Genomic DNA, 27,229 nt, shown 5'->3' with positions numbered 1-27,229 from the left:
AGCCAGGCCTAGGGGCCCTACCTGTGCATGAAGTTCATGCACCGGGGCCTCTAGTATCAAAATAAAAAGCTTCTGCACAGCAAAAGAAACCTTCAACAAAATGAAAAAAGATCCCACTGCATGGGAGAACATATTTAGCAATCATACATCTGATAAGGGGTTAATTTCCAAAATATATAGGGGAACTCATAGAACTTAACAAAAGGAAAACAAACAATCCAATTAAAAATGGAAAAAGTACCTAAATAGACACTTCTCCAAAGTGGACATACAGATGGCCAGGATACATATGAAAATGTTCAAAGTCACTAATTATCTGAGAGATGCAAATCAAAATGACAATGCAGTATCAACTCACACCTGTCAAAATGGCTATCATCAACAAATCAACAAACAAGTGTTGGAACTATGTGGGAGAAAAGGGAACACTAGTACATTGCTGGTGGGAATGCAGAGTGGTGCAGCCATGTGGAAAATTGTATGGAATTTCATCAAAAATTAAAAATGGTACTCCCAATGATCCCACTTCTGATAATATATTCTAAGAAATCAGATACACCAATCACTAAGAATATATGCACCCCTATTTTCTTAGCAGCATGATATACAATAGCGAAGATTTGGAAAAGCCCAAGTGCCCATCACTAGATGAGTGAATAAAAAAACGGTGGTGTATTTACACAGTGGAATATTACATAGCTGTAAAAAATAACTCTTACCATTTGCAATAGCATGAATGGACCTGGAGAGTATTATGCTAGCAAAATAAACCAGACAAAGATAAGTATCACATGATCTCACTCATATGTGAAATCTAATGAACAAAATAAACTAATGAACAATATAGATCAAGAGACATAGAAACATAGAACAGACTGTTGAATCTCAGAGGGAAGACAGAGGAGGGTGCGTGCGTGGGAAAAGATCAACCAAAGCACTTGTATGCATATATGCATAACCCAGGACACAGATAATGGGGTGGTGAAGGCCTGGGGTAGGGTGTGGGGGCTGGAATGAAGAGGACAATGGGGGGGGGAATGGGACATGACATATGTAATACTTTGAACAATAAAGATTAAAAAAACAAAAATAAATTGTAAAGCTTGTACTTTTAATGAATTTCATTTTTTTCTATGTGTCAGTGGTTCTCACTATTAGTTTCTTTACATTGTATCAGTGTAGACAAAGTATAGCACACTCACCTTAGAGATCCATTTTTATGCATTCCCTGATTACCATGGTGAGGGACTAAGAGAAACACTGAGATCACCATTTTTGCAAGAGTTTTTTTATTTTTATTTTTAGCTTTTCTTGGAATTTTAGAAATGGTCATCATTTTTGACATCTAGAGTCTCTTAATACGTAGTATTCTAGTTCTCTCTCTGCCTTCAAACCACTCCTGTACTTCTTCCTGGCCACGAAAATACAAGTTAGCATATTTTTCACAAGACATCTATGACAGTCTTTCAGACATCTGACATTAGCCATTATCCTCTTGAGGTATTAGTCACTCCTCCATTGTACTAACAACCAAACTGGAACAGTGTACTTTATTTTTTTAAAATATATTTTATTGATTTCTTACAGAGAGGAAGGGAGAGAGATAGAGAGTTAGAAACATCGATGAGAAAGAAACATCGATCAGCTGCCTCCTGCACATCTCCTACTGGGGATGTGCCCGCAACTCAGGTACATGCCCTTGACCAGAATCGAACCCGGGACCTTTTAGTCCGCAGGCCGACGCTCTATCCACTGAGCCAAACCGGTTTTGGCGGAACAGTGTACTTTAAACATGGCTCAGAATAAAAAGGGCTTATCATCTTACTTGCTCTAGATAATTCTTAACTCAAGTTCAAATCAAATGAAGGCTTATATTAAATTTGCTTTCCCTATATTACAGCATCTTATTTATAATGTATAGTTGTTGTTAATTCTTTCTATTCCAGAACTATTTCTGTATCCATGTGTGAAAATTTGTTTCGCAAATGTTAAGCTTTTGATTTGAGCCTCTTATCTCAAATTATAGAAATCCTTTTTGATTCATAATTCAGAAGACAGGGCACTCTAACCAACATTCACTAATGTCAGCTTACAAATATGAATCTGGTATCTTATATGTACTCATTTGTGTCATTGATGACAATATTTAAGAGCAAAGGGTCAAAGATAAAGCCCTGTGGATCATCACAGGAATGTCCAATTTAGGTTGATGTCCACTCATTAATCAAATCCATTTGATTTCAATTGGTTAACTAACTCCTTCACCTTAATTGTAATATTTTTCCACTATGCTTCTTCTTCATGAAGGCATCATTTAAAAAGTTATTCAGATGTCCTGGTAAAGTCTCTTGTATTTCCTGGTCCACCAGTCTAGCAAATTTTTCATAAAATTTCATAATGTTAGTTTGGCAAAATTTCTTCTTAGTGAACTCAGACTAGATATCAGTTATTAGTGCTAATTGCTCTTAAAACATCTGTTTAATAGAATATTCTAGGGACCGCCCTAATCAGTTTGGCGCAGTGGATAGAGCATTGGCCTGCAGACTGAAGGGTCCCAGGTTCAATTCCAGTCAAGGGCATGTGCCTTGGTTGCGGGCACGTCCCCACTGGGGGGTGTGCAGGAGGCAGCTGATCGATGTTTCTCTCTCTCATCCATGTTTCTAACTCTCTATCCCTCTCCCTATCTGTAGAGAAATCAATAAAATATATATATTTTTAAAAAAAGAATATTCTAGGGACCTATGAGTTTACTATGTCAGAGTAGACAGCTTTGCTTTCTTCTCTTCCCTAGAACCAACCAAAAAGTATAAGGAAAATGAGAGATATAAAACAAAACTCCATCTTTGATGAAACATGGAAGCATTTTTAAGCCTAATTCCAAAAAGTGAAGGTTCTCAAATGTAGTAAAAATTGTATCTGAGTGAAGAAGACACTGAGGATGACTGCTGTTTTGTGTTTCAGGCCAATACTAGAGTCCTAGAATGCTGGTGGCATGAGTGGAGTGAGCAAAAACAAATGACTCGTTTTAAAACAAAAAGTTATCAGACTAGTAGTAAAAACAGGCTTGTTAATGAGAACATCATGAAACACCAAATAATGGCAGAGAAGATAGAGACTGAAAAAAGTTAAAGGATATAATATTACACACTCACAAACACACACCACTGCTTCCATACATAGAGGGATTTCCTTTGAGCAAGGGAAACTTTTTGCTAGTTACAAGCAGAGTCAAAACTACAATAAGGAATACTCATAAGAATTTATATAGACAACAGATGGTGCTCAAGTTACTCTCAAGTATTCACTCTCAATTATTTACTACTATTCTACTCACTCACTCAGTCCCTCTCCAAAAAGATACTTTCACACATGGTAAAGAATTCCTCTAATCAAGTTTCAAGTAATTATTGAAAGCAAACCAATATGATTATTGATGCAAAATATGTTGCAAAAGAAAGAAGAACAAAGTAGGAGGGATCTCAATACCAGATATCAAGCTGTATTACAGAGCCACTGTTCTCAAAACTGCCTGGTACTGGCACAAGAACAGACAGATAGATCAATGGAATAGAATAGAGAACCCCAAAATTGACCCGAACCAATATGCTCAATTAATATTTGACAAAGGAGGCAAGAACATACAATGGAGTCAAGACAATCTCTTTAATAAATGGTGTTGGGAAAATTTGACAGATACATGCAAGAAAATGAAACTAGACCACCAACTTACACCATACACAAAAATAAACTCAAAATGGATAAAGGACTTAAATGTACGACAGGAAACCATAAAAGTTCTAGAAGAATCCAAAGGCCACAAAATCTCAGACATATGCCGAAGCAATTTCTTCTCTGATAAAGCTCCTATGGGCATTGGAAACTAAAGAGAAAATAAACAAATGGGACTACATCAAAATAAAAAGCTTTTGTACAGCAAAAGAAACCATCAACAAAACAAAAAGAAAGCCCACTGCATGGGAGAACATATTTGCCAATGTTATCACCGATAAGGGTTTAATCTCCAACATTTATAGGGAACTCTTACAACTTAACAAAAGGAAGATAAAAAATCCAATCAAAAAATGGGCAAAGGACCTAAATAGACACTTTTCAAAAGAGGACATTCAGGAAGCCAAGAGACATATGAAAACATGCTCAAAGTCGCTAATCATCTGAGAGATGCAAGTCAAAACAATGAGGTACCATCTCAAACCTGTCAGAATGGCTATCATAAACAAATCAACAAAAGATGAGTGCTGGCGAGGATGTAGAGAAAAAGGACCCTCACGCACTTCTGGTAGGAACGCAGAGTGGTGAAGCCACTGTGGAAAACAGTATGGAGTTTCCTCAAAAAATTAAAATACCTAGATATAAACTTATATCTTAAACTTATATAAACCATTTGACCCAGTAACCCAACTTCTAGGAATATATCCCATGAAATCAGAAACACCAATCAGAAAGAATATATGCACCCCTATGTTCATACCAGCACAATTTACAATAGCTAGGATTTGGAAACAGCCTAAGTGCCCATGAGCAGATGAATGGATTAAAAAACTGTGGTAGATCTACACAATGGAATACTTTGCTGCTGTGAAAAAGAAAGAACTCTTACTATTTGCAATTACATGGATGGACCTGGAGAACATTATGCTAAGTGAAATTAGCCAGTCGGGGAAAGGTAAATATTACATGATCTCACTTACTTGTGGAATATAATGAACAAAAATAGATACAGAGACACAGAAGCATCAAACAGGCTGCCAAAACTCAGAGGGAAGGCAAGGGAGGGTGAGAGGGGGGGTTAAGAGATCAACCAAAGGACCTGTATGCATGTATATAAACAAAACCAATGGACAAAGACAGTAGGGAGATAAGGGCATGTGCTGAGGGGGTGGGAGTGGCCAGGGAGAGGTCATTGAGGGAAAAAGGAGACATATGTAATACTTTAAACAGTAAAGAATTTAAATTATCTTAATATATAAAAAGCCAGGGGCCATCAAGACCAAAACAACTGGATGGACAACGGAACAGCAGGCTGTGTGGGGCAACCAGGCCAGCAGCGGGGTTAGTGAGGGACAACTAAATGACTGAACAGCAGGCTGCATGGGGCAACCAGGCTGGCGGGGGGAGGCCGTTGGGGGAGACCAGGCCAGCAGGAGGGCAGTTGGGGGCGACCAGGCTGGCAGGGAGGGCAGTAAGTGGTGACCAGGCCAGCAGGGGGGCATTTGGGGGCGACCAGGCTGGCAGGGGAGCAGTTGTGGGCAATCAGGCAGGCAGGGGGCAATTAGGGGTGACCAGGCTGGCAGGGGTGGCAGTTGAGGGTGACCAGGTCAGCGGGGTCCAGTTAGGAGAGACCAGGCCAGTGGGGAGGGGGCAGTTGGGATGCAACCAGGCCAGCTGTGGGGGCAGTTAGGAGTAATCAGGCAGGCAGGCAGGTGAGCAGTTAGGAGCCAGCGGTCCCAGATTGTGAGAGGGATATCTCCAGGATCGGGCCTAAATCAGCAGTTGGACATCCCCCAAGGGGTCCCAGATTGAGAGGGTGCAGGTTGGGCTGAGGGGGACCCCCCCCCCCATTGCATGAATTTTATGCACCAGCCTCTAGTAAAAAAGAACACAACAAAGCCCAAAGTGAGTAGAATAATAAAGACAAAAGCAGAAATTAATTTAACAATGTCTAAAAAAAACAATACAAAATATCAATGACATCAAGAACTGGCCCTTTGAAAAGATATACAAGATTGATACATTTTTAAACAGACTCATTAAGAAAAAAATGGAAAGGACCCAAATAAGTAAAATTATAAATGAAAGAGGAGAAGTAACAACTGACACCATAGAAATACAAAGCATTATAAGAAAATGTTATGAATAACTATATGCCAACAATTTGGATAGTCTGGAAGAAAGGCATAAATTACTAGAAACATACAATCTTCCATAACTGAATCAAGAAGGGACAAAATTTGAACAAACTGATTACAACTAATGAAATCGAAGTTGTAAAAAGGGGAAAAAAAACTCTCAACAAACAAAAATCCTGGACCAGATGGTTCACAGGTGAATTTTACCAAACACTCAAAGAACTAACACCTATCTTTTCAAGCTATTCCAAAAACGTCAAGAGGAGGGAAGACTCCCAAGCTCATTTTATAAGGCCTAATTCCAAAACCATATAAAGACATTATGAAGAGTGAAAATTATAGGTAAATACCCAGAATTATTAGCAAACCAAATTCAGCAATACATTAAAAAGATCATGCACCATGACCAAGTGGAATTTATTTCTGACATGCAAGTTTGTTACAATATCCACATATCAATTAATGTGATATACTACATAAATAAGATGAAGGATAAAAATCATATGATCATATCAATAGATGCAGAGAAACCATTTGACAAAATCCCACACTCATTTATGATAATAATTCTTAGCAAAGTGGGAACAGAGAAAACATACCTCAACATAATAAAGGCCATATATAACTAACCACAGCCAACATCATACTCAATGGGGAAAAACTACAAGCATTTCTGTTTAGGTCATGAGTAAGACAGGGATGTCCACTTTCACCACTCTTATTCAACATAGTACTGGAAGTCCTAGCCACAGTGATCAGACAAGAAGAAATAAAAGGCATCCATACTGGAAAGGAGGAAGTAAAACTGTCATTATTTGCAGATCACACGATATTGTAAATAGAGAACCCAAAGACTCCACCACAAAACTACAATAACTGATAAATGAATTCAGTAAACTAGCAGGACACAAAATAAATATTTAGAAAATATTTGCTTCTTTATATACCAATAATGAACTATCAGAAATGGAAACTACAAAAACAATTGCATTACAATTGTGTAAAAAAAAATAAAATACCTAGGAACAAATTTAACCCAAGGAGATAAAAGACTTGTATTTGGAAAATTACAAGACACCGAAGAAAGAAATTGCAGAAAATACAGTTAAATGGAAGCACATACCATGCTCATGGGTAGGAAGAATTAACATTATTAAAATGTCCTAGAGAAATCTAAAGATTCAATGCAATTCTTATCAAAATACCAATGGATGATTTCACAGAACAAGAATAAATAGTCCAAAAATATATATGGAACCACAAAGACCCTGAGTAGCCACAGCAATGTTGAGAATGAAGAAGAAAGTTGGAGGTATCACACTACCTGATTTCACAGTATAGTATTGGCATAAAAACAGACATATAGACCAATGCAGCAGTATTGAGAGCCCATAAATAAACTCACACTTTTATCAACTAGAAGCCTGGTGCACAGATTTGTGCACATTGAAAGGAAATTAATTACAAGGTGGCCGGTGGGGCTGGACTGGGTGAGACAGGATGGACAAGCCCTGGAGTCAACCTCCCGCGGTCCCTCCCTGGCCGGCCACACCTGGGGCAACGCCGGGGCTTGAAGGGCATCTGTGGAGTGAGCAGGGTCCCTTTGGCAGGTGGGGTCCCTCGGCCTGGCCTACGTGGATGGGGTCGAAACTGGCTCTCTGACATCCCCTGAGGGGTCCTGGATTGCAAGAGGACAGTTGTTGGGTGATGTGCCTTGGAATTGGGCTCCTTCCTCTTTGGTTCTGGGTGCATCACCCAAGAACCACAGCTGCCAAGTCACTGCAGCTTGGCAGCTCCTGCATTGAGCATCTGCCCTCTGGCGGTCAGTGCGCATCATAGCTACTGGTGTGAGGGTTGAACGGTTGAACAGTTGGATGGTCACTTAGGTTTTTATATATATAGATTAGTATTTGACAAAGGAGGCAAGAGCATACAATGGAGCAAAGAGAGTCTATTTAATAAATGGTGCTGGGAAAATTTGCCATGCAAAAATGAAACTAGAACACCTTCTTCATCATATACAAAAATAAACTCAAACTGCACTAAAGACTTAAATGTAAGACTCAAAACCATAAAATTCCCAGAAAAAAAAACAAAGGCAGTAAAATATCTGATATTTCTCTTAGCAATCTTTTTTTCTGATGTATTTTCACAGGGAAGGAAAATAAACAAATGAGACTACATCAAACTAAAAAGTTTTGGTACAGCAAAGGAAACAAAATGAAAAGACAATCCGCTGAATGCGAGAACACATTCACCAATGAGACCTCTGATAAAGGGTTAATATCCAAAATTTATAAGAAACTCATACAACACAACACCAAAAACACAAACAACCCAATTATACAATGAGCAGAGCTCTTGAATAGACACTTCTCCAAAGAGGACCTACAGCTGGCCAACAGACATATGAAAAGATGCTCAATGTCACCAATTGTTAGAGAAATGCAAGTTACCTGTCAGAATGGCTATTATCAATAAATGCACAAATGATAAGTGTTGGTGAAGATGTGGAGGAAAGGGAACCTTTGTGTACTGTTGGTGGAAATGCAGATTGGTGCTGCCACTGTGGAAAACAGTATAGAATTTCTTTTAAAATTCAAAAATTGAATTTCCTATGACCCAGAAATTTCACTTCTATGGATTTATACAAAGAAACCTAAAATATTAATTGGAAAGAATATATGCAACTCTATGTTCATTGCAGCATTATTTATAAGTGCCAGGATATGGAAGCAACCCAAGTGCTCATCAATAGATGAGTGGATAAAGAATGGAGGTACATATATATACAATGGAATATCATTTGGCCATAAAAAAAGAATGGAATCTTACCATTTGTGACAGCATGGATGGACCTAGAGGGTGCAATGCTCAGTGAAATAAGTCATTCAGAGAAAGAAAAATACATTATGATTTCACTTATTTTTAGAATCTAAAGAATAAAATAAATGAACAAACAAAACATAAACAGACTCACATAGAGAGAATGAAGAGCAGACTGAGGGTTACCAGATGGGAGAGGTGTTGGGAGATTGGGTGAAAAATATGAAGGGATTGAGACGTACACATTGGTAGATTAAGAATAGTCATAGAGATGTAAAGCACAACATAGGGAATATAGTCAACAATATCGTAATAACTATGTATGGTGCCACGTGGGTCCTAGAAATATAGGGAGAACACTTCGTAACATATATAATTGCCTAACTGCTGTACACCTGAAACTAATATAAAATAATATTGAATGGAAAAAATAAAAATATTCCCACACAAATAAAGGTGAAATAGACAGTGGTGAAAAATAGAGATATGGAAGATAGGCTTGAGAGAAATGAACAAAATAAAATGGAAAATAATAGTTAAAATTTATTAGGGAAAACAGAAAATAACACTTAAAAGTTATTAGGGAAAATGGTAGATATGAAAGACAAATTTCAATTATATATATAATTTGTGCTTCTAGGAAGAGAAAAGAACAAAGATATGTTTTAGGAAAGCTTTCCTGTAACAAAGATAACTGTAAATCTATTGGCTTAAAGGTTAATATGCTGTCCTTGGAAAAATTCATATGGATGGATCAATATATATCATTGTCAAATAACTAGAATTTGTAAATAAAAGAAACATGCATATTGGCTAGGCCATTAAATCAAGTCCTCTATTATGTACAATATTCTCAGGTTGATTTTAAATTTCTTCATAACAACATTCAATATCTACATGGACGTCAGAGAAAGAAAATGTGACTCATGAATTGTAAAACAGCTTAACTATAATTCAAGTATGCACATAATTGACAGTTTTACACATGGAAGATAGCAGGAAATATGGTTCCCATGAGCCCTTCTTAAAGAAACTTCTGAGGATAGCCTAAGTTAACTAAGCAATGAATGAAAAAATGAATAAAAGGACTATTTTGAGAAGATAATTCATTTAAATGTATTAAATGTATTAAACTATGACTAATCAACTATAAGAATTATGTCTGCCTAATAGCATATAAGTTATATAAAATTGTCAATTCAGAAATGGTAGCAAAATAAATCAAATTTGGTAGATGATGGGGACTGGTAGAGAGACGAGGTAAAAGCTAGGATAAATACTGGTATGCTAATTTTTATATCATATAGTGAGTGAGGGGTGAATAGACCCTATCCATAGCTGATAAATCAAGTATTACATAGATAAATATTTTAAGGATACAAAGGTAACAACTAGACTAAGTATGATAACAAAATTAACCAAAAAATCCCTATGTTAGAATAGATGGAAGAAATAGAAACATGCTTATTTCTCATAATTTATAGTAAGGAGTTCATAAATTCTATTAAATAGTTAAAATTTATTTTAAAATTTTGTCAATTCACCAATCTGTATTCTATGGAATATATATATATTTTCCTCCAGTTTGAAAAAAAAAAACACTTCATTATCTTTTCTCTTCTCCATGATTCTTCAAAGAGTACTGGAATGGTTCTGTGACCACATCTACCAGGTTATTTTAGTGTCTTTGGATAGTCTTCATTTAGATCTAGAGATCTGACTCTTAAATTAGCCAAGGACAAAAATCTTGATTTCACTGTACTATTGTTTTATTCCTACCAAATTCCAGTGGTTTATTTTTTCTCTCCTTTTTTTCTTTCTTCTTATCTGTCCACCGATCCAATTAACATTTGTTCAGTTTTTACTGAGTCAGATGCTGTGAAAGAATGCTGGCTAGTTACTAAGATGGTGCAAACAAGCCTCTGCCCTCAAGAAGATTAGTCTAGGGCAGAGGCAAATAACACTAACACAAATATGCTTTTAATATCAAGAACAATCTCCCTACGCCTCCCAACCCCAAGAAAAGCTGAAGTTATCTTGCTGTTCTGAAAAGGCTCTGTGAAGAAAATCGTATTTCCTCTGGGTCATGAAGAATGAATAGGTCTTCACCAGGCAGGAAAAAAAAAAGAATGCTCCAGATAGAGTAAAAAATTAAGCAAAGACACAGAAGGAATGGTGATCACTTTGGTTTGATTGTAATGGAAACATACTGGAAAATGAGGGGCTGGGTTGAAATTAAAGTCCACTCTTCTGGTTGACTTTGTAAATACAAAGGGTTCCCCTTGAGTCTAGCAGTATCACATTTAGGTTTGGTTCCTCACCACCAGGTATCAGTCCTCTATGATACATACCCTCTTTTCTTTGCCCCCAGCAAACACCCCACATTGCCAAGAAGCACTCCAGTTGAGAAATGGATTGATGACCCCAGTGAATAGCACACAGCCTTGGCCAGTTCCCACAGGCTGCAGGCTGCCCACTCCTGGTTACAATACAGTTCTCTCAGGAGTGTTTCCCAGCCCCCACCCTTGCTGTATCTCACCTTCATCTCCAGGGCCTCTGGCACCTTCTTGCCTTCCCAAGCCCAACTCCTCTTGGTGAAGTAGTTGACAGTGGCAAATTCAATCAGCGCAGAAAATACAAAGGCATAACAGACGGCTATGAACCAGTCCATGGCCGTCGCATATGCCACTTTAGGTAAGGAGTTTCTGGCACTGATACTCAGGGTGGTCATGGTGAGAACAGTGGTGACACCTGGGGAGAGAGAAGATAAGAACCCAGTTGCCAATCAAAGACATTTAGAGCATATTCAATAAGATCACCAACTTTCTACTTAAAAGGAGGAGCTATACCCACCCTCCACTCAAACATTCCCTTTAAAATAAAAAACAGAGAATGTAAAAGTGGGATGGTTCTACCTAGTAACCACCCCATCCCAATTCTCACAGAAATAGGGATCTCCAGTATAACGATTCTAAAAGTTGTCCTCTAGCCTCTGCTTAAACATTTCCATTGAAGAGTAGGTAACATATTTTATTGTAAGGGATAATTTTAATTAGAGAAAATTTCTCTCATGAGCTGAAATTGCCTTCCTCTAACTCCTGGTCCATTGACTGATCTCAGAGTTCTTTCTCTAGCAAGACAGGAAAGAAAAGTTTGTTCCCTCCTCTTCAGGACAAGCCTTCAAAGATTTGAAGAGGGTCACTATGGTTCCTCATGAATCTGTTTATCTCCAGAATGAACATAGTTCCTTCTCTTGTTTCTCCTCCCTCATTCTGGTAATTCTCTTCTAAACAGCCCAGAGCTGAGCCCAAGACTAAGGACATGGTCTGAGGTCAGTAGGCTATTCACTTCCATTATCATGGACACTATTATCCTAATAATGCAACAAACTATTGTGGAAATGATTCTTTAGTTGCATCACAGTCTAGGTCTTATTGACTGAGCTTCATGGACAACCAAAGCTATTCCAATAGTTATTTTTGTGAGTTTTTGCCAAACCAGAGCTCACTTTTAGGTCAATTGATTCTTTTTCTTGGTATTAATAACCTGAATTAAATACTTTTCTTTATTCTCTTTAAAATTATATTTATTTATTATATTTATTGGGTTTACGTTGGCCAAAATGAACATATTGGTTTCAAGTGTGTGTTTCTGGTTACAAGATCTGTATATTGTGCCATGTGCTTATCGCCCAAGGTCAAATCTTCTCCTGTCACCATATATTAAGACCCCCTAACCCCCCAACCCCCTTCCCTATGGCAACCACCACACTGCTGTTTGTGTTCATGAGTTTCCATTTTATATCCCATATAGGCCTGGTGTACGAAATACATGCAAAGGGGGGTCCCCTCAGCCCGGCCTGCACCCTCTCCAATCAGGACCCCTTGGGGGATGTCTGACTGCCAGGATCAGGCCTAAACTGGCAGTCAGACATCCCTCTCACAATCCTGTACCACTAGCTCCTAATTGCTCACTTGCCTGCCTGCCTGGTCACCCCTAACTGCCCCCCTCTGCTGGCCTGATGGCCCTTCACTGCCTCTGTGTGCTGGCCTGATCACCCCTAACTGCCCTCCCATGCCTACTTGGTTGCCCCTAATTGCCCCCCACTGCTGGCCAGGTCGCCCCTAACTGCCCTCTCCCTGCTGGCTTGGTGGCTCCTAAATCCCCCCCACTGGCCTGGTTGCCCCTAACTGCCCCCCCTGCTGGCCTGGTTGTCCCCAACTGCCCCCCACTGCTGGCCTAGTTGCCCCTCACTGCCCCCCTGCCAGCCTAATTGCCCTCAACTGCCCCCCCCGCTCGCCTGGTCACCCCCAACTGCACCCCCCCCCGCTGGCCTGGTCATCCCTAACTGCCCCCCTCTGCTGGCCTGGTCTCCCCTAACTGCCCCCCTGCCGGCCTGGTTGCCCCCAACTGCCCACCCCTGCCAGCCCAGTCACCCCTAACTGCCCTCTCCTGTCAGCCTAGTTCCCAACTACCCTCCCTTGCTGGCCTGATCACCCATAACTGCCTTTGCCTGCTGGCCATCTTGTGCAAGGGTGTGATGGTCAATTTGCATTTGCATATTACCTCTTTTTTATATAGGATATGAGTGAAATCATATAACTCAGCTTTTTCTGACTGACTTATTTCACTTAGCACAATATTCTCAAGGTTCATCCATGTTGTTGCAAATGGCAGTATCTCATCCTTTATTAGCACATATTCTTTATCCAGTCTTCTATCACATGACACTTTGGTTGTTTCCATGTCTTGGCCACCATGAATTATGCTACAATAAACATAGGGTTGCATATATCTTTGCGAATACATGATTTCTAGTTTTTCAGTTATATACCCAAGAGAAGTCATATGGTAGCTCTATTTTTAATTTTTTGAGGAATCACCAGACTGCTTTTCATAGTGGTTGTACCAGTCTACATTCCCACCAGCAGTGAATGAAGGTTCCCTTATATGGGTCTGTATTTTCATTTTTTGTGTTATCTTTGCCAGATTTTGGTATCAGGGTTACATTGGCCTCATAGAACGTGTTAAGAAGTACTGCCTCTTCTTCAATTTTATGGAAGAGTTTGAACGTTTGGTAGAATTCACTGGTGAAGCCATCTGGTCCTGGACTTTTACTTTTTGGGAGATTTTTTATGGTTGCTTCAATTTAATCACTGCTGATTGGTCTATTTATATTTTCTAATTCTTCATGATTTAGTCTAGGAAGGTTACTAGTATATATTTCTAGGCACTTTTTCTAGGTTATTGAATTTTGTGGCATATATTCTTTCATAATATTCTAGTCTGATCCTTTGTTTATCTGTGATGTCTGTGGTGACTTCTCTCTCATTTCTGAATTTTATATGGGTCTTTTCCCTTTTTTCCTTAGTGAGTTTAGCCAGGGGTTTGTCAATTTTATAAATTTTTCAAAGAACCAGCTCTTTGTTTTATTAATTTTTTGTATAGTCTTTTTGTTCTCTATTTCATTCAATTCTTCTCTAATTTTAATATTTCCTTTATTCTGATGATTTTGAATTGCTTTTGTTCTTCTTTGTCTAGCTCTTTAAGATTTGATGTTAGGTTGTTTACTTGGGATTTCTCTTGTTTCTTGAGATAGGCCTGTAATGATATAAACTTCCCTCTTATTACTGCTTTCGTCGCATCCCAGAAGTTTTGATATGTTGTATTGTCATTCTCACTTGTTTACATATCTTTTGATCTCATCTTTTATTTCTTCTTTGACCCAGTCATTTTTTAGTAGTATGTTGTTTAATCTCCACATACTTTTGGGCTTCTTCGTTTTTGTAGTTGATTTCTAATTTCAAGTCATTGTGGTCAGAGAATATGTTTTGTATAACTTCAATCTTCTTTAATTTGTTGATGCTAGTTCTGTGACTCAACCTATGGTCTATCCTTGAGAATGTTCCATGTGCACTGGAGAAGAATCTATAATCTAATGTTCTGTGATGAAAGGTTCTATAAATGTCTATTATGTCCATTTGGTATAGTGATTCATTTAAGGGTGATATTTCTTTATGATTTTCTGTTTGCTTGATTTCTTTAGAGCTGTCAATGGAGTGTTGAAGTCCCCAACTATGATTGTGTTTTGATCTGTTTCTCCCTTTAGTTCTTTGAGTAGTTGTTTTATATATTTCAGTGCTCCCTGTTTGGGTGCATATATATTAAGAAGTGTTATGTTTTCATGATGTAATGCCCCTTTATCATTATAAAATGTCCATCTTTGTCTCTCCTTATCTTTGTTTTCTTTAAATCTATTTTGTCAGATGTAAGTATGGCTTTACTTGTTTTTATATGGATGTTATTTGCTTGGCGAATCATTTTACACCCTTTTACTTTGACTCTACCTTCATCTTTGCAGCTTAGATGTGTCTCTTTGTAGGCAGAATATGGCTGTGTTTTGATTTTTGATCCACTCTACTACTCTGTGCCTCTTTATTGGTGAATTCAGACCACTTACATTTAGGGTAATTATTGATGAGGATTTCCTATAGCCATTTTATATTTTATTTTTTGGTAGTGTTGTGCCTCCATTGGTTCTTTTCCTTTCTGTTTCTGTCTATTGTTTTTGTTTGATGGTATTCCATACCCTTTCCTCTGTTTCCTATTTTTTTAAGCTATGTGACCTGGTTTGGGGATTTTTTTGTGTGACTACCATTAGGTTTATAAAAAATAAAGTTGCATATATACCAAAGTTTTTTTTCTTTTGAATACATCTGATCTTCATCCTCCTTTGCCAGTTCAGACCTTTATTCCCTCCCCTTTTAAGTTTTTGTCATCATTAATTATCCCTGTTTTTGCTGTAAGCTTTTTGGTGATCTTACTCATAGTGTTATAACCTTATGTTCTTTGTTTCAGGTAGAATAACTTCCTTGAATATTTCCTGCAATGAAGGTTTTCTGGTGATAAAATCCTTCAGATTCTGTATGTCTGGGAATGTCTTTATTTCTCCTTCATATTTACAGGATAATTTGCTGGATATATTATTCATGGCTGGTAATTTCTCTCTTTCAGAACTTGAATATTTGGTTCCATTCTCTTTTGGCTTGTAGAGTTTTTGCTGAGAAATCAGATGAAATTCTGATGGGTTTTCCTTTGTAGGTCACTTCCTTCTTTTCCCTGGATGCTTTGAGAATTTTTTCTTTCTCACTAATTTTTTACAGTTTTAATACCAACTGCCTTGGAGAGGATCTCTTTGGATTAAGGTAACTAGGTGCTGTTTGCTTCTTGGATTCGAGGATCTAGTTCTTTCCATAGATTTGGGAAGTTCTCATCCACTATTTGTTTGAATAGACTCTCTGTCCCCTGCTCCATTTCTTCTTCCTCTGCAATGCATATAATTATAATATTGCTTTTTCTGATGGATTCAGATAGTTCTCATAGAAGTCTTTCATTTTTCTTTATGCTCAGGTCTCTCTTCTCCTCCCTCTGCATCATTTCTGGATTCTTACCTTCAATATCATAATTCTTTCCACCATGTGGTAAGCTCTGTTTTCTATGCTCAGTAGTTTACTCTTAATCTCCTTAGTTGAATGCTTCATTTCCAGGATTTCTGATTGGTTCTTTATAAAGTTTCAATCTCTTTGGTAAAGTACTCATTTTGTTCATTGGTTTGTTTTCTGAGTGCACTAAATCATCTGTCTGCATTTTATCACATCTTGTTGAGTATTTTCAGAACTTAATCTTGAAATCTCTGACATTTTTATTATATATTTCCATGTGTTCCAGCATGCTTTCTGGAAATTTTTCATATTCTTTCTCATCATCCTCATTACTGTGGCTACTCATAGTATTTGCTGTTCTTTTTTGCCTATGCATTTATCTCTGTCTATATATTATTTTTCCAGTAGATGGCATTGAATCACAGATTTTTTTTACCTCTCTGATCTCCCAGTCTTGACCTCCATGGCTTTGGTAAGAGTACATCCCCACTGCTTGGGGGTAGGGTTTTGTTTTGCCCTCACTGTAATGGCGACCCCTGACCTCCACAGGGTCTTCCCAAAGCCCCTCTCCTGGGGGTCAGTCACAGAGGGAAATAGCAATCTTACTGCAGCAGCTATTGGTTTACAGATGCTACATCCCTGAACCTGACACCTAGGGCAACAGGAGGTGAGTTTTGGGAGTCCAAGCCACAGCAGGGCTCTGTGGTTCTGTTTCTTTGAAACACCACCACCAGTGGTACATCAATGAGAGCCGCATGGTAGAACCCTGTGCTCTGTTGACTCAGACACTGTTTGCTCCCTTGCTGCTTGCTCTGCTTGGTTGCCTCCCTCCCCTCTTCATACACCCTCCTCCTGCCACATATCTCTGTTCCTCATGGCTGAAGGAAGTACTTGCTACTACTGGCTTTCTCTTCTTTCCAGGCTGAGCCACGAGCTCCCAGCCTACAAGGCTGCATCTATGGGCCATCTGTGCTTTCCTGCCTTCTTGGCTCCCTATTTATTCCTGATTGCCCACATGTTTCAATGTGTGGGTCTCTTAGGCATGTGTCTGTGTTAAACAGGGATTTCTTTGTTGAATTATAGTTGGTTAACTTGTTGAAATTTCAGGGAGAGAGGCTAAGGGGTTCTCTCATGCCACCATTCCTCTGACGTCACTCCCTATTTATTTTTTCTAATCTGTTTAAATTTTAGATATACATTTGATCCCTATAATGTTGTGGTTAACAATATAAATTTTAAAGTCAGAATGAAATATATTGAAAATCTGGCAATCCCACTTACTATTAATATGACCTTGAACAAGATGTTTTACCCCTCTCAGACTCAGTTTTATCATATGTAAATTGTGTGCAATGATACCAAACTCAGATTTGTTGGGGGATCCAGAGATGTTTGCAGAGCTCATAGCACAATATCTGGCACATGGTAATCTCTCAATAAATAGTAGCTTCTATAATTAACATCACCCCTAATTTTACTATTTTTATTAACAATAGCCTTGTCATAATTACTGACTATTTATAGAAATATGATTATAAACACATTTAAAACAATATTATAATAATTTTATAATTGATAGCAATAGTAGAAGTCAGAAGTACTGAGTTCTGTCACTTACTTGCTTTTTATCTTAGGTAATTATCTTAATTTCCCTGTACCTTTATTCTCTCCTATGAATATTCCCTATATTCTCCATCCCCCAGAATGGTGATGAGGCAGTTGCTGTAATCCAAAGTCATCCAAACTTAGGGAAGGGAGAATAGTCAAAACCTTTGTGTTAGTATGCTCAAGAGCATGGAAATGTAAACCTCATGAACTAGATCAAATAGAGCATTGAAAGAAGTCCAAATGGGGTGAGCTATGTTATATATAAAAAGAAAGTAGATAAGTCCTATTAACTCCACCAGAAAGTTAGCCATGTGTACTGCAGCCTCTGGGGCCTCCTCTAATACCTTGCCTCCTTGATCACCTTGCTAATATTTGCTACACAAATGAAAATCCAGACTGCAAGAGATAGTACAGTTTAAACAGAGATACCCTAAAGGAGCACATTTGAACAAATTAGGCAGAGTCATCCTTTCAGGAATCAGCCACATAGCTAGTACATATTAACAAACTATCTGAATTTATAGCCTTATAAGCTCTGAGAATGGACCCAAGGTTCAGTAACTCACCACAACAAGCAATGAGTAATTCATGGGAGAAACAAGTTACCTCATTTATGATTATCACTTTATGCAGTTGTCCACTCTTGACATATTCACAGTACTATGCTAATGGATGGATAGAAAAACTCTGAAACATAAGTGTTTCTGTGCCATATCTCAGTAGAGACTTTTAGAGCTCTGGCCTCTAGGTCTTAATTAGAACTGTCATCTTGTAAAGTGCTCTTAGCCACTCAAAGCTGTTAGCATCCTCAGTAAAGCATTTGGTATACTTAATGGATGGACAAAGAGGTATGGCATTTTAAAAGAGATACAGGCCTGTCACCCAGTGCTTCTCTTTCAAGACTCTTCTAGAAAGGTTTTTGTGACTGCCCTGCCTCACTTCCTTTGAGCACTTCTAAAAGTCTAGTATACTTCTTCAATAACAAGTCTGTTACAGCAAATCATGAGTTGCATGAGAGTAAGGACCATGGATAATATCTCTATTTTCTCAAACTTGAACACAATGGAGTAGTCCCCTAGTTCAACCATCACCAACTGGTGGTCTGTGGACCACTGGTGGTCCATGAGGTCTGAAAGGTTGGTGACCACTGCACCTACTTCATGTGTAATGAGTGGAACTGCTCTTCTCAGCCTACAGCCCATGGACTGCACCACATTTGCTTCTGTCATAGTGAATAATGTACTTTTTAATAGTAACTATAGGTTGTTATTATCCTATATAATAAAAGGCTAATATGCAAATCAACCAAGTGGTGGAATGACTGGTCACTATGATACGCACTGACCACCAGGGGGCAGACGTTCAATGTAGGAGCTGCACCCTAGTGGTCAGTGTGCACCCACAGGGGGAGCGCCACTCAGCCAGAAGCCAGGCTCATGGCTGGCGAGTGCAGCAGTGGTGGCAGGAACCTCTCCCGCCTCCACCACAGCGCTAAGGAGCAGTGAGCTGAGCAGTAAGGAGCAGTGAGCAGGCAGGCGGTAAGGAGCAAGGGGGTCCCAGACTGCGAGAGGGATGACTGACTACCGTCAGTCATAGACATCCCCCAAGAGTTCCCCCCTGAGTGCATAAATTTCGTGCACCAGTTCTCTAGTCAATAATATAGTTCTTATTCTCTTCTTTTCCCTAGCATTAACTGTCTATTCTGTGTCTTGCAGAATTAGGTCCTAGGGATACAAAAACTAAAATGTTTCAGACTACAGTATTCAAAATGAGCACACACTCTCCCCAATAGATAATCAGAATTAATCATAATTCATAAACCTGTTGAGCTCAGATACCACCACAGGGGCAAGGATTTTTGTTAATTTATTGTCAGCCAGGTTTAATATATTTTACAAAGTGCATTACTAAATATGACCCAGTGCCTCATTCCCTTTCTACACTTTTCTTCAAAATCTTCTAACTCCCCAATTCTGCTGCTCTATGACAAGCAAATTCACCTATCTTCTAACCCTCTTCTCCGAATGCGCATTCCTCTTTTGATCTTAACTGAAACCTGACTCTCCTATTGTATATACCATTTTGGTTCTCAAAAGCTGGTTGATCATTCATAATCAAGATATCGAGTGGTAGGGGTCCATATTTTCCTTGATCTCTATTACTCCTTAGTCCAATACACTATCATAGTCATGTGATAATCTGGGCTCCTGTGATATTTCTAATATCAGGTGATATCCATGTCCACTCTTTTTTTCCCCTTTTTATTGAATTTATTGGGGTGACACTGGTTAACAAAATTATACAGGTTTCGGGTGCTCAATTCCACAACACATGACCTGAACCCTGTATTGTGCATTCACCACCTCAAGTCAAGTATTATTCCATCACCGTTTATCCCTATACCCTCTCTCATAAGTATCATCTATTGAATACTTGTATTACCTCAAACATTCCTTTGAGACCATTTCATCCCCTTCTTGGCCCCAGGTAACCACCTCATTCCTTTTTAATGCCCTGCTCTGCTTTCTTTCACTATGGATTAGATCCCCTCCCCCAGCGTTTCATATAAATATTATACACTATGTACTCATTTGTGTCTGCTTTCCTCCACTCAGCATAATATTCTTTTCTTTTAAAATATATTTTTATTATCTGGCCAGCATGGCTCAGTGGTTGAATGTAGACCTATGAACCAGGAGGTCATGGTTCAATTCCCAGTCAGGGCACATGGCCGGGTTGTGAGCTCGATCCCTAGTGGGAGCATGCAGGAGGCAGCGATCAATGATTCTCTCTAATCACTGATGTTTCTATCTCTCTCTCCCTCTCCCTTCCTCTCTGATAAAAATGCATTTTAAAATATAGATATATTTTTATTAATAAAAATATATTGATATAATAGTATCAGTTCATGTGATTAACACTCCAGTTTTCAGTTCCTTATACTATATGAGTATTTCCTTTAATTTCTTATGAGCTCAGATATTTTTTAAAAAAGGATGGTTCCTATGTTTCACTAGCTTTTCTAGGATTTGTAAAGAAAGATTTTTCAGGGTATTTAATTTGTTATATTTTCAAAAATGGGCATCTTTAATCTACTCCTGTATAGATTCTGCTCCCTCCATTTCACTAGAACTATTCTTTTCAAAATCACTAACAACCAATCATATCACCATACTCAACATACAGTTTCTATCTGCATGTTACCTAAACACACAATAGAATACATCCCAGATGATTATTCCCTGCTTCTTGAAACACTCTTCTTCTCTTGATTTCTATAATATTACACCCTTCTACTTTATTTTTCCTACTTTATAGGTTACTGTTTCTTTCTCCATTGCTATCTCCTTCTCTACCTGACCTAAAAAACTGCTTTTTTTCTGAAACATCATTTACTACTTAAGTACACTGTATAACTTCAGAAAATTGGTAGGAAATATTGGCCATCTGTGTGGATATGCAGTACACCCAAGTATATGACTCACAGCCACCATGCCATGGAGGCAGTTTAGTAGACTAAAATAGTTAATTAATATTTATCTCCTAAAAAATCTTACAGTGCAGACACAGAAAAATTTTATATGCTGTAATTCTCCCAGGGAAAAGTGGTAATAATATACAAGCCTTTCCCTAGACATCAGTAAATTTTCTTCATATTGAAGAAAATTTCTCCGATTGTAGGTACTATTAAAAAACCTACAAACTGTATAGCCTTTAGTAAATACCAGATGATTCATACTTTCAAAAAGGCTAGAGGAGAAGCAGCAAGGTTACATGTGCATACAAAAAATGGGTTATAAAAATGCTTCCAATCCTCCTCTCTGTTTCAGTTTAGTTTCCCAACCTTCACCTTCTGGAGTCTGCTCATTAATTTCTTCTTTTTCACTAAACTCTCCAACCCTCCCCAGCTCCTGGAACAAGCCTGACTGAGACAGTAAGCACTGCAGTAACCTTACTACTTCAACACTCTTCTTATTCCCACTTCTTTGTTAAGAGTTTAGTTGTCTGAAATACCAGGATCTAATGACTCAGTTACTAATGCTGGGCTAAGGTGTTGCTCCCATTGTCTCCAGTAATGGTTCTTCTACCTTCTCACACGTACTCTGAGTGCCCATCATAACACTTTGAAAATGTCTCCCCCGCTTCATTCTCTGTAAAATGACACTCACCAAAGACTGTGCGAGCAGGAACAGACTCTCTGTTGAGCCAGAAAGACACTTGTGACAGAATGACAGTCATAATGCATGGCAAATAGGTCTGGATCACAAAGTAGCCAATTTTTCTCTTGAGGTGGAAGTGGGTTGTCATGACAACATATTCTCCTGGAAAGAAAGTAAAATTTAGGTGGTATGTAACTGAAGAAACATTGTTGGATTAAGGTAGCTTCCAATTCAGTTCACAAAGCTCCTTAACCTCATATTCAAAACATCCTGGCACCTCCCAAATCCATGAAACCAGATCTCATGAAGTAGTGAAATAAATAAAAAATATTTTTTTAAAAAAATAATTAAGATCTTACTATGTGCCAAAAAACTTTGAGTGTTTTGGGAGTATTTACATTGCACCCTTCCAACAACCCTGTAAGGAATCCTTTGTTAAATCCAATAGTTAATTATAGCTCTTACTGGATTTGTCTGAAGCATTTTACACAGTTGAGCCCTCCATCCTCCTGGAATGACTCTCTTCAAGGAATTTCTAGGCCATGATGCTCTTCTGGTTTCCCTCCTACTTCATTACTTCTCCAGTCTCCTTTGCTGATTCCTTTACATTTCTAAGCACTCGAGGATGTCATGACTTGTACTCTTTTCTGTCTTACTCACTGCCTTTGCTTTCTCAGTCTGTGTCTTTAAATAATACATCAAACTCTGATAATCCCCAATGTATATCTTCTTACTGGGCTTCCTTACTTGTTATGGGTTGAATTGTGTCTCCTGGAAAGATATGGTAAAGTCCTAACCCTGAGTACCTAATAATGTGACCTTCTTTAGAAATAGGGTTGTTGCAGATATAATTAGTTATGATGAGGTCATACTAGAGTAGGATGGGCTGTAATACACTATGAATAATCCTATATAATAAAGGGCTAATATGCTAATTAGACCGAATAGCAGAATGACCATCCGGATGACCTTCAGGACAAAGCTGGGGCTGTGAGGGCCACGGCTGCGAGGGGCTGCGAGAGCTGAGCCCCTTGCATGAATTTTGTGCATCGGGCCTCTACTGCTCTTATAAAGAAAAAAACACACAGGGTGATGTTATGATGACATGTGATGGCAGAGGCAGAGATTGGAGTGATAAATCCACAAGCTAGGGAATGCCAAAGACTGCAACCTTCAGAAATTAAGAGACAAAAAAGCCCAGAACAGATTCTGCTTCAGAACCTCCAAAAGAAACAAACTCTGCCAACACCTTGTTTCAGACTTGTAGCCTCCAAAACTGAGGGATAATACATTTCTATTGTTTTAAGCCACCCAGTTTGTGGTACTTTCATACACAGAACTAGGGTTCCCTACACTACTCTGGACCTATGTATTCAATTACCTATTATACATCATATACATCATCACTTGGGGATCTAATAGGTACCTTGACCTAAGATGTCCAAGTCATAGATTTTACTCTCCCCATCTCTCACCCCCTTCAACTGGCTCTCCCAACAGATTTTTCCCATCTCAGTAAATGGTAGCTCTCAGAAGCACAGGCCAAAATAAAATTCTTCTAAAAGTTAGAATCATCATTGAATTCTTTTCTTCTTCTTCTTCTTCTTCTTCTTCTTCTTCTTCTTCTTCTTCTTCTTCTTCTTCTCTCTCTCTCTCTCTCTCTCTCTCTCTCTCTCTCTCTCTCTCTCCCTTGTATATATCTTCATGTACATACATGCATACACACACAGATACCCAATCAAAACAAAAACATTGACAGTTCTTTCTCCAAATACTATATATACATAATTTGACAACTTCTCACCACTTCCACCACTACCACTCTGGTCTAAGCCACTAGAGTAGTATAAAAGCTTTCAAACTGGTCTTGCTTCTGTTCTTGCCCTCTTCAATGCATTCTTTGCACAGCAGCCAAAATGATCATATTAAAACATAAGTCAGATTTGGTCTCTCTTTTGTTCAAGACTACCATCTATCAAAGAGTAAAGGCCAACTTCTCTTAAATGATCCCCAAAGATCCATCCAATCTGACTGCTCCACTATCTTTCTTGTCAGAGATTTTTATTTTTCACCTCTTTTTCTCCACCCACATTAGGCTTTAGCAGGTCTCCCAAATGAGGCAATTTCCCACTTTCCTACACTACCCACTCCCTTCTACCTAAGCCAAGGAAGCACCATCTGTTTACTCAAAGCTCAAAATACAATACATATTGTATGTGTATTCACAATCTACCTTTTTTATATGAACATGAAAAAATAAGGCTTATTTTTAGTTTAGCAAATAATTCTCACACAAAATTATGGAATGTGTTCTTCATTATAACTTTGGAGTGTCTCTCTTTTCTTTCCCTCTGTTTATTTTTCAATCTTTTTATTTGTGTCTTTGTTCCCCACTCTCTTCACTTCTTTCCTGTCTATGTCCATTTCTATTCTTTTTTCTCCAAGTCCTTCCCTTCATTCTTTTTCCACTGAGAAGGCATTGAAGATTTATTTTTAATGACAATTGGACTTTGATTAGCATGGGAAATTTCCCCCCTTCCCCAGCTTAGGCTCATACCCCATAAACTCCTATCTATTGACCTATATTTTATAATCTTAAATATTTAATAAATAAAATATATAGTAAACATTATTCATAAATTAGATATATTCTCTGGAAATGAAAGGCAAAGCAAGTGGACTTTGCAAAATCTTATCAAATTACCCATTTGCCTTAAATGACTGAATATATTTTATTCAATTCTTTCCTTTTATATCCCTCTTTCCTTCAATTTCTGTCTTTCTATCTCTCTTTCCAAAGAATCAAAGAGGGTGACTAAGATCAGCAAAATGGTGGAATAGGACATATAGGCTCTAGTACCCAATCACAAAAATATGGATTCGCAACTATCCACAGACAAGAATGCCTTTTTGAAAATACCAGAACCTGGAAGTAAGGCTGAAGTGTCCTCTTAGAGCACAAAACAAAGCATCGAACAGACCGTCAAACTACCACAGGAACCCTGGGGGAGGGTTGGGGGGCGGGAGGTGGGGGGGAAGAGATCTACCGAAGGACTTGTATGCATGCATATATAAGCATAACCAATGAACACAAGACACTGGGGGATAGGGGAGGCCGGGGGAATGTCAAGGGGGAAAAAAAGAGACATATATAATACTCTTTGTAATACTTTAAGCAATAAAACAAAATTAAAAATAAATAAATAAAATAAAAGGGTAAGACAAGTGGTTTCACTTTCGGGCCTACTTCCCGCCCCCCCCACCCCACCCCCCAGACCTGCACTCAGTGTCATGCCTAGCAGGTCTCTGATCTAGGTTATCCAGTGGGAAAGGAGAGCTCATGCAGATGGACGCTTCCAGTATTCCAAGGCATTCCCCTGGAGGCCCACTTCTGTCTAGCTCCATGGGGCACACTGGGGAAATTGGCAGGGTTAAACCACTTGCTGTCAGCTAAGAACAAAGAAGGAGGCTCGGGGAACTTACAGCCATCAGTGCCAGATTGCAATCTCTTCTGATGAGAGTCCAGCAGTCTGCCTTGCCTGCTTAGAAATCCAACCTCTGAGAGAAGCCTGCAGCTCTGGCAACCAGATAAGTAAATTATAGGCGGAGGTCCCGCCCAACAACGGAGGTCTGGCCAACAGTAAAACTGAGCGCAGACTTCAGCAATGGTGGTAGACCAATCAAAAGGGCCACATTCCTTGGTTTCCTGATGCGCTCAAAAGGCGACCTCTGGTGGTTAAAACTTGCCAGCTGCTCAGCCTAGGGTGGTGGTGCACACGCCCCGCCCCCCACACACACACACCCCACCCCCATCCCGGACCTCCGTTAATCATACCATTTCCGGGAGTCAAAATGGTGAAGGGATTAAGCAAACGGAAAAGAAAAACAATATGCAGGCAACCGTATGGTGATTAGCAGTGGGAAAGGGGGTGGGAATGTAGAAGAGAGCGGAGGGGGGATAAAAAGTGATGTAAGGAGACTTGACTTGGGGTGGTAAACACACAATACAATATACAGATGATTTATTATAGAATTGTATACCTGAGACCTATATAATTATATTAGCCAATGTTTTCCCAATAAATTCAATGAAAATAAAAACCCCGCTGGCCACGTGACCTTAGAGCGGCAGCTGTTCTGTCCACTTCCTGTGACAGAGCTTAAGGCAGCGACCCAGTCCGCCAACACAATGACCTCTAAGAATCAAAACCCGCTGGCCACCTGCCCTACCACACGCCGACCACAGACAAGGCAATTATGCCAGACAAGCCGTTAGATATGCCGCATATGCGGCAATTCCTGGGAGTGAAATTCAAAGGTATCGTAGCCGCGGGAGGGGGATGACATTGGAAACAAAACCCGCTGACCACGTGGCTTGAAAGTGACAGCCAACCCAGTCCACCCACAGATTGAACACCAGAAAACATTACAAGCTGGCCACTCAGCCTAGAGCAGCGTCTCTGCTGTCAGTATACACCACAACCCCTGGGAATCAAACAGCCTCGGAGTAGAAGCAACTCCTTTCTGAAAACACAGTAACCTGAAGTAAAGATAATTTCTCTGGGGAACAAATACGCCCGGACATGTGGCCTGGAGCAGCAGTACAGGGATTTGACTGTCAAGGGTTGCCGTGTACGCGGCAAGCTCTACTGGCTCATCTGACACTTTCCTCAGGGAATTGTCTTGTCTTGGTCAGCCGGCGGCTTTGCTGACCTAGCCCAATGGGTTTTGATTCTCAGGGATCATGGCGGCCTGGGTTGCAGCGACCCCCAAGAATGGTGGTTTTCAGGGGCTAAGGAGTAAGGAAAATGGGGAGATGCCAATCAAAAAGCACAACACGATGGAATACTAAACTTTCGATTTTAAGATGAATAAAATCGGGATGAATAGCTGGGGATCTAATGTACAGCTAAGCACCGCTCCCTCTTCAGGAGCGCACTGACAACCAAGGGGCAGCTCCTGCATTAAGCGTCTGCCCCCTGGTGGTCAATGCACAGCATAGCGACTGTTATTATATACATGATTTCTATGAGTAGGTCTGGAGTGTTCTCAATATATATACACACAAAAGATAGTTTATTGGATTGTTCTAAACATTTCATAATGTATATTATTTATCATCACATTGTAACTCTTAAATGTGTACAATTTTATTTTTCACTTATATTTGAATAAAGTTGGGGGAGGGGAGCAGAGGCAAAAAGAATTCTCCTCAGTAAAAACTGAAGCGCCTTTTACTCATTTGGGAAGATTTCCCATTTCAGATAGTACTGCAGACTGAGTCCACTGTGGAATAGATAAAGGTCAATGGAAAGCTACTTTAGCA

The 27,229-nt window shown here is 39.1% G+C and overlaps 1 protein-coding gene across 1 annotated transcript in view; it reads right to left on the bottom strand.

Annotated features, from left to right (window-relative positions):
• Positions 1-27,229, bottom strand: part of GABRA3 (gamma-aminobutyric acid type A receptor alpha3 subunit) — a 205,189-nt gene that overhangs the window by 26,712 nt on the left and 151,248 nt on the right. The window contains exons 8-9 of the mRNA XM_023753038.1: positions 21,913-22,065; positions 11,233-11,444 (exon numbers count right to left, since the gene is read on the bottom strand). Of these exons, the coding sequence (XP_023608806.1) occupies positions 11,233-11,444; positions 21,913-22,065 (365 nt within the window). The remainder of the gene's footprint in view (positions 1-11,232; positions 11,445-21,912; positions 22,066-27,229) is intronic.

The sequence above is a fragment of the Myotis lucifugus genome, unplaced genomic scaffold (assembly GCF_000147115.1).
Source record: "Myotis lucifugus unplaced genomic scaffold, Myoluc2.0 scaffold_40, whole genome shotgun sequence".
NCBI classification, from domain to species: Eukaryota; Metazoa; Chordata; class Mammalia; order Chiroptera; family Vespertilionidae; genus Myotis; species Myotis lucifugus.
The sequence above is the reverse complement of the archived record's forward strand: the minus strand, read 5'-3'. Positions and strand labels throughout refer to the sequence as shown.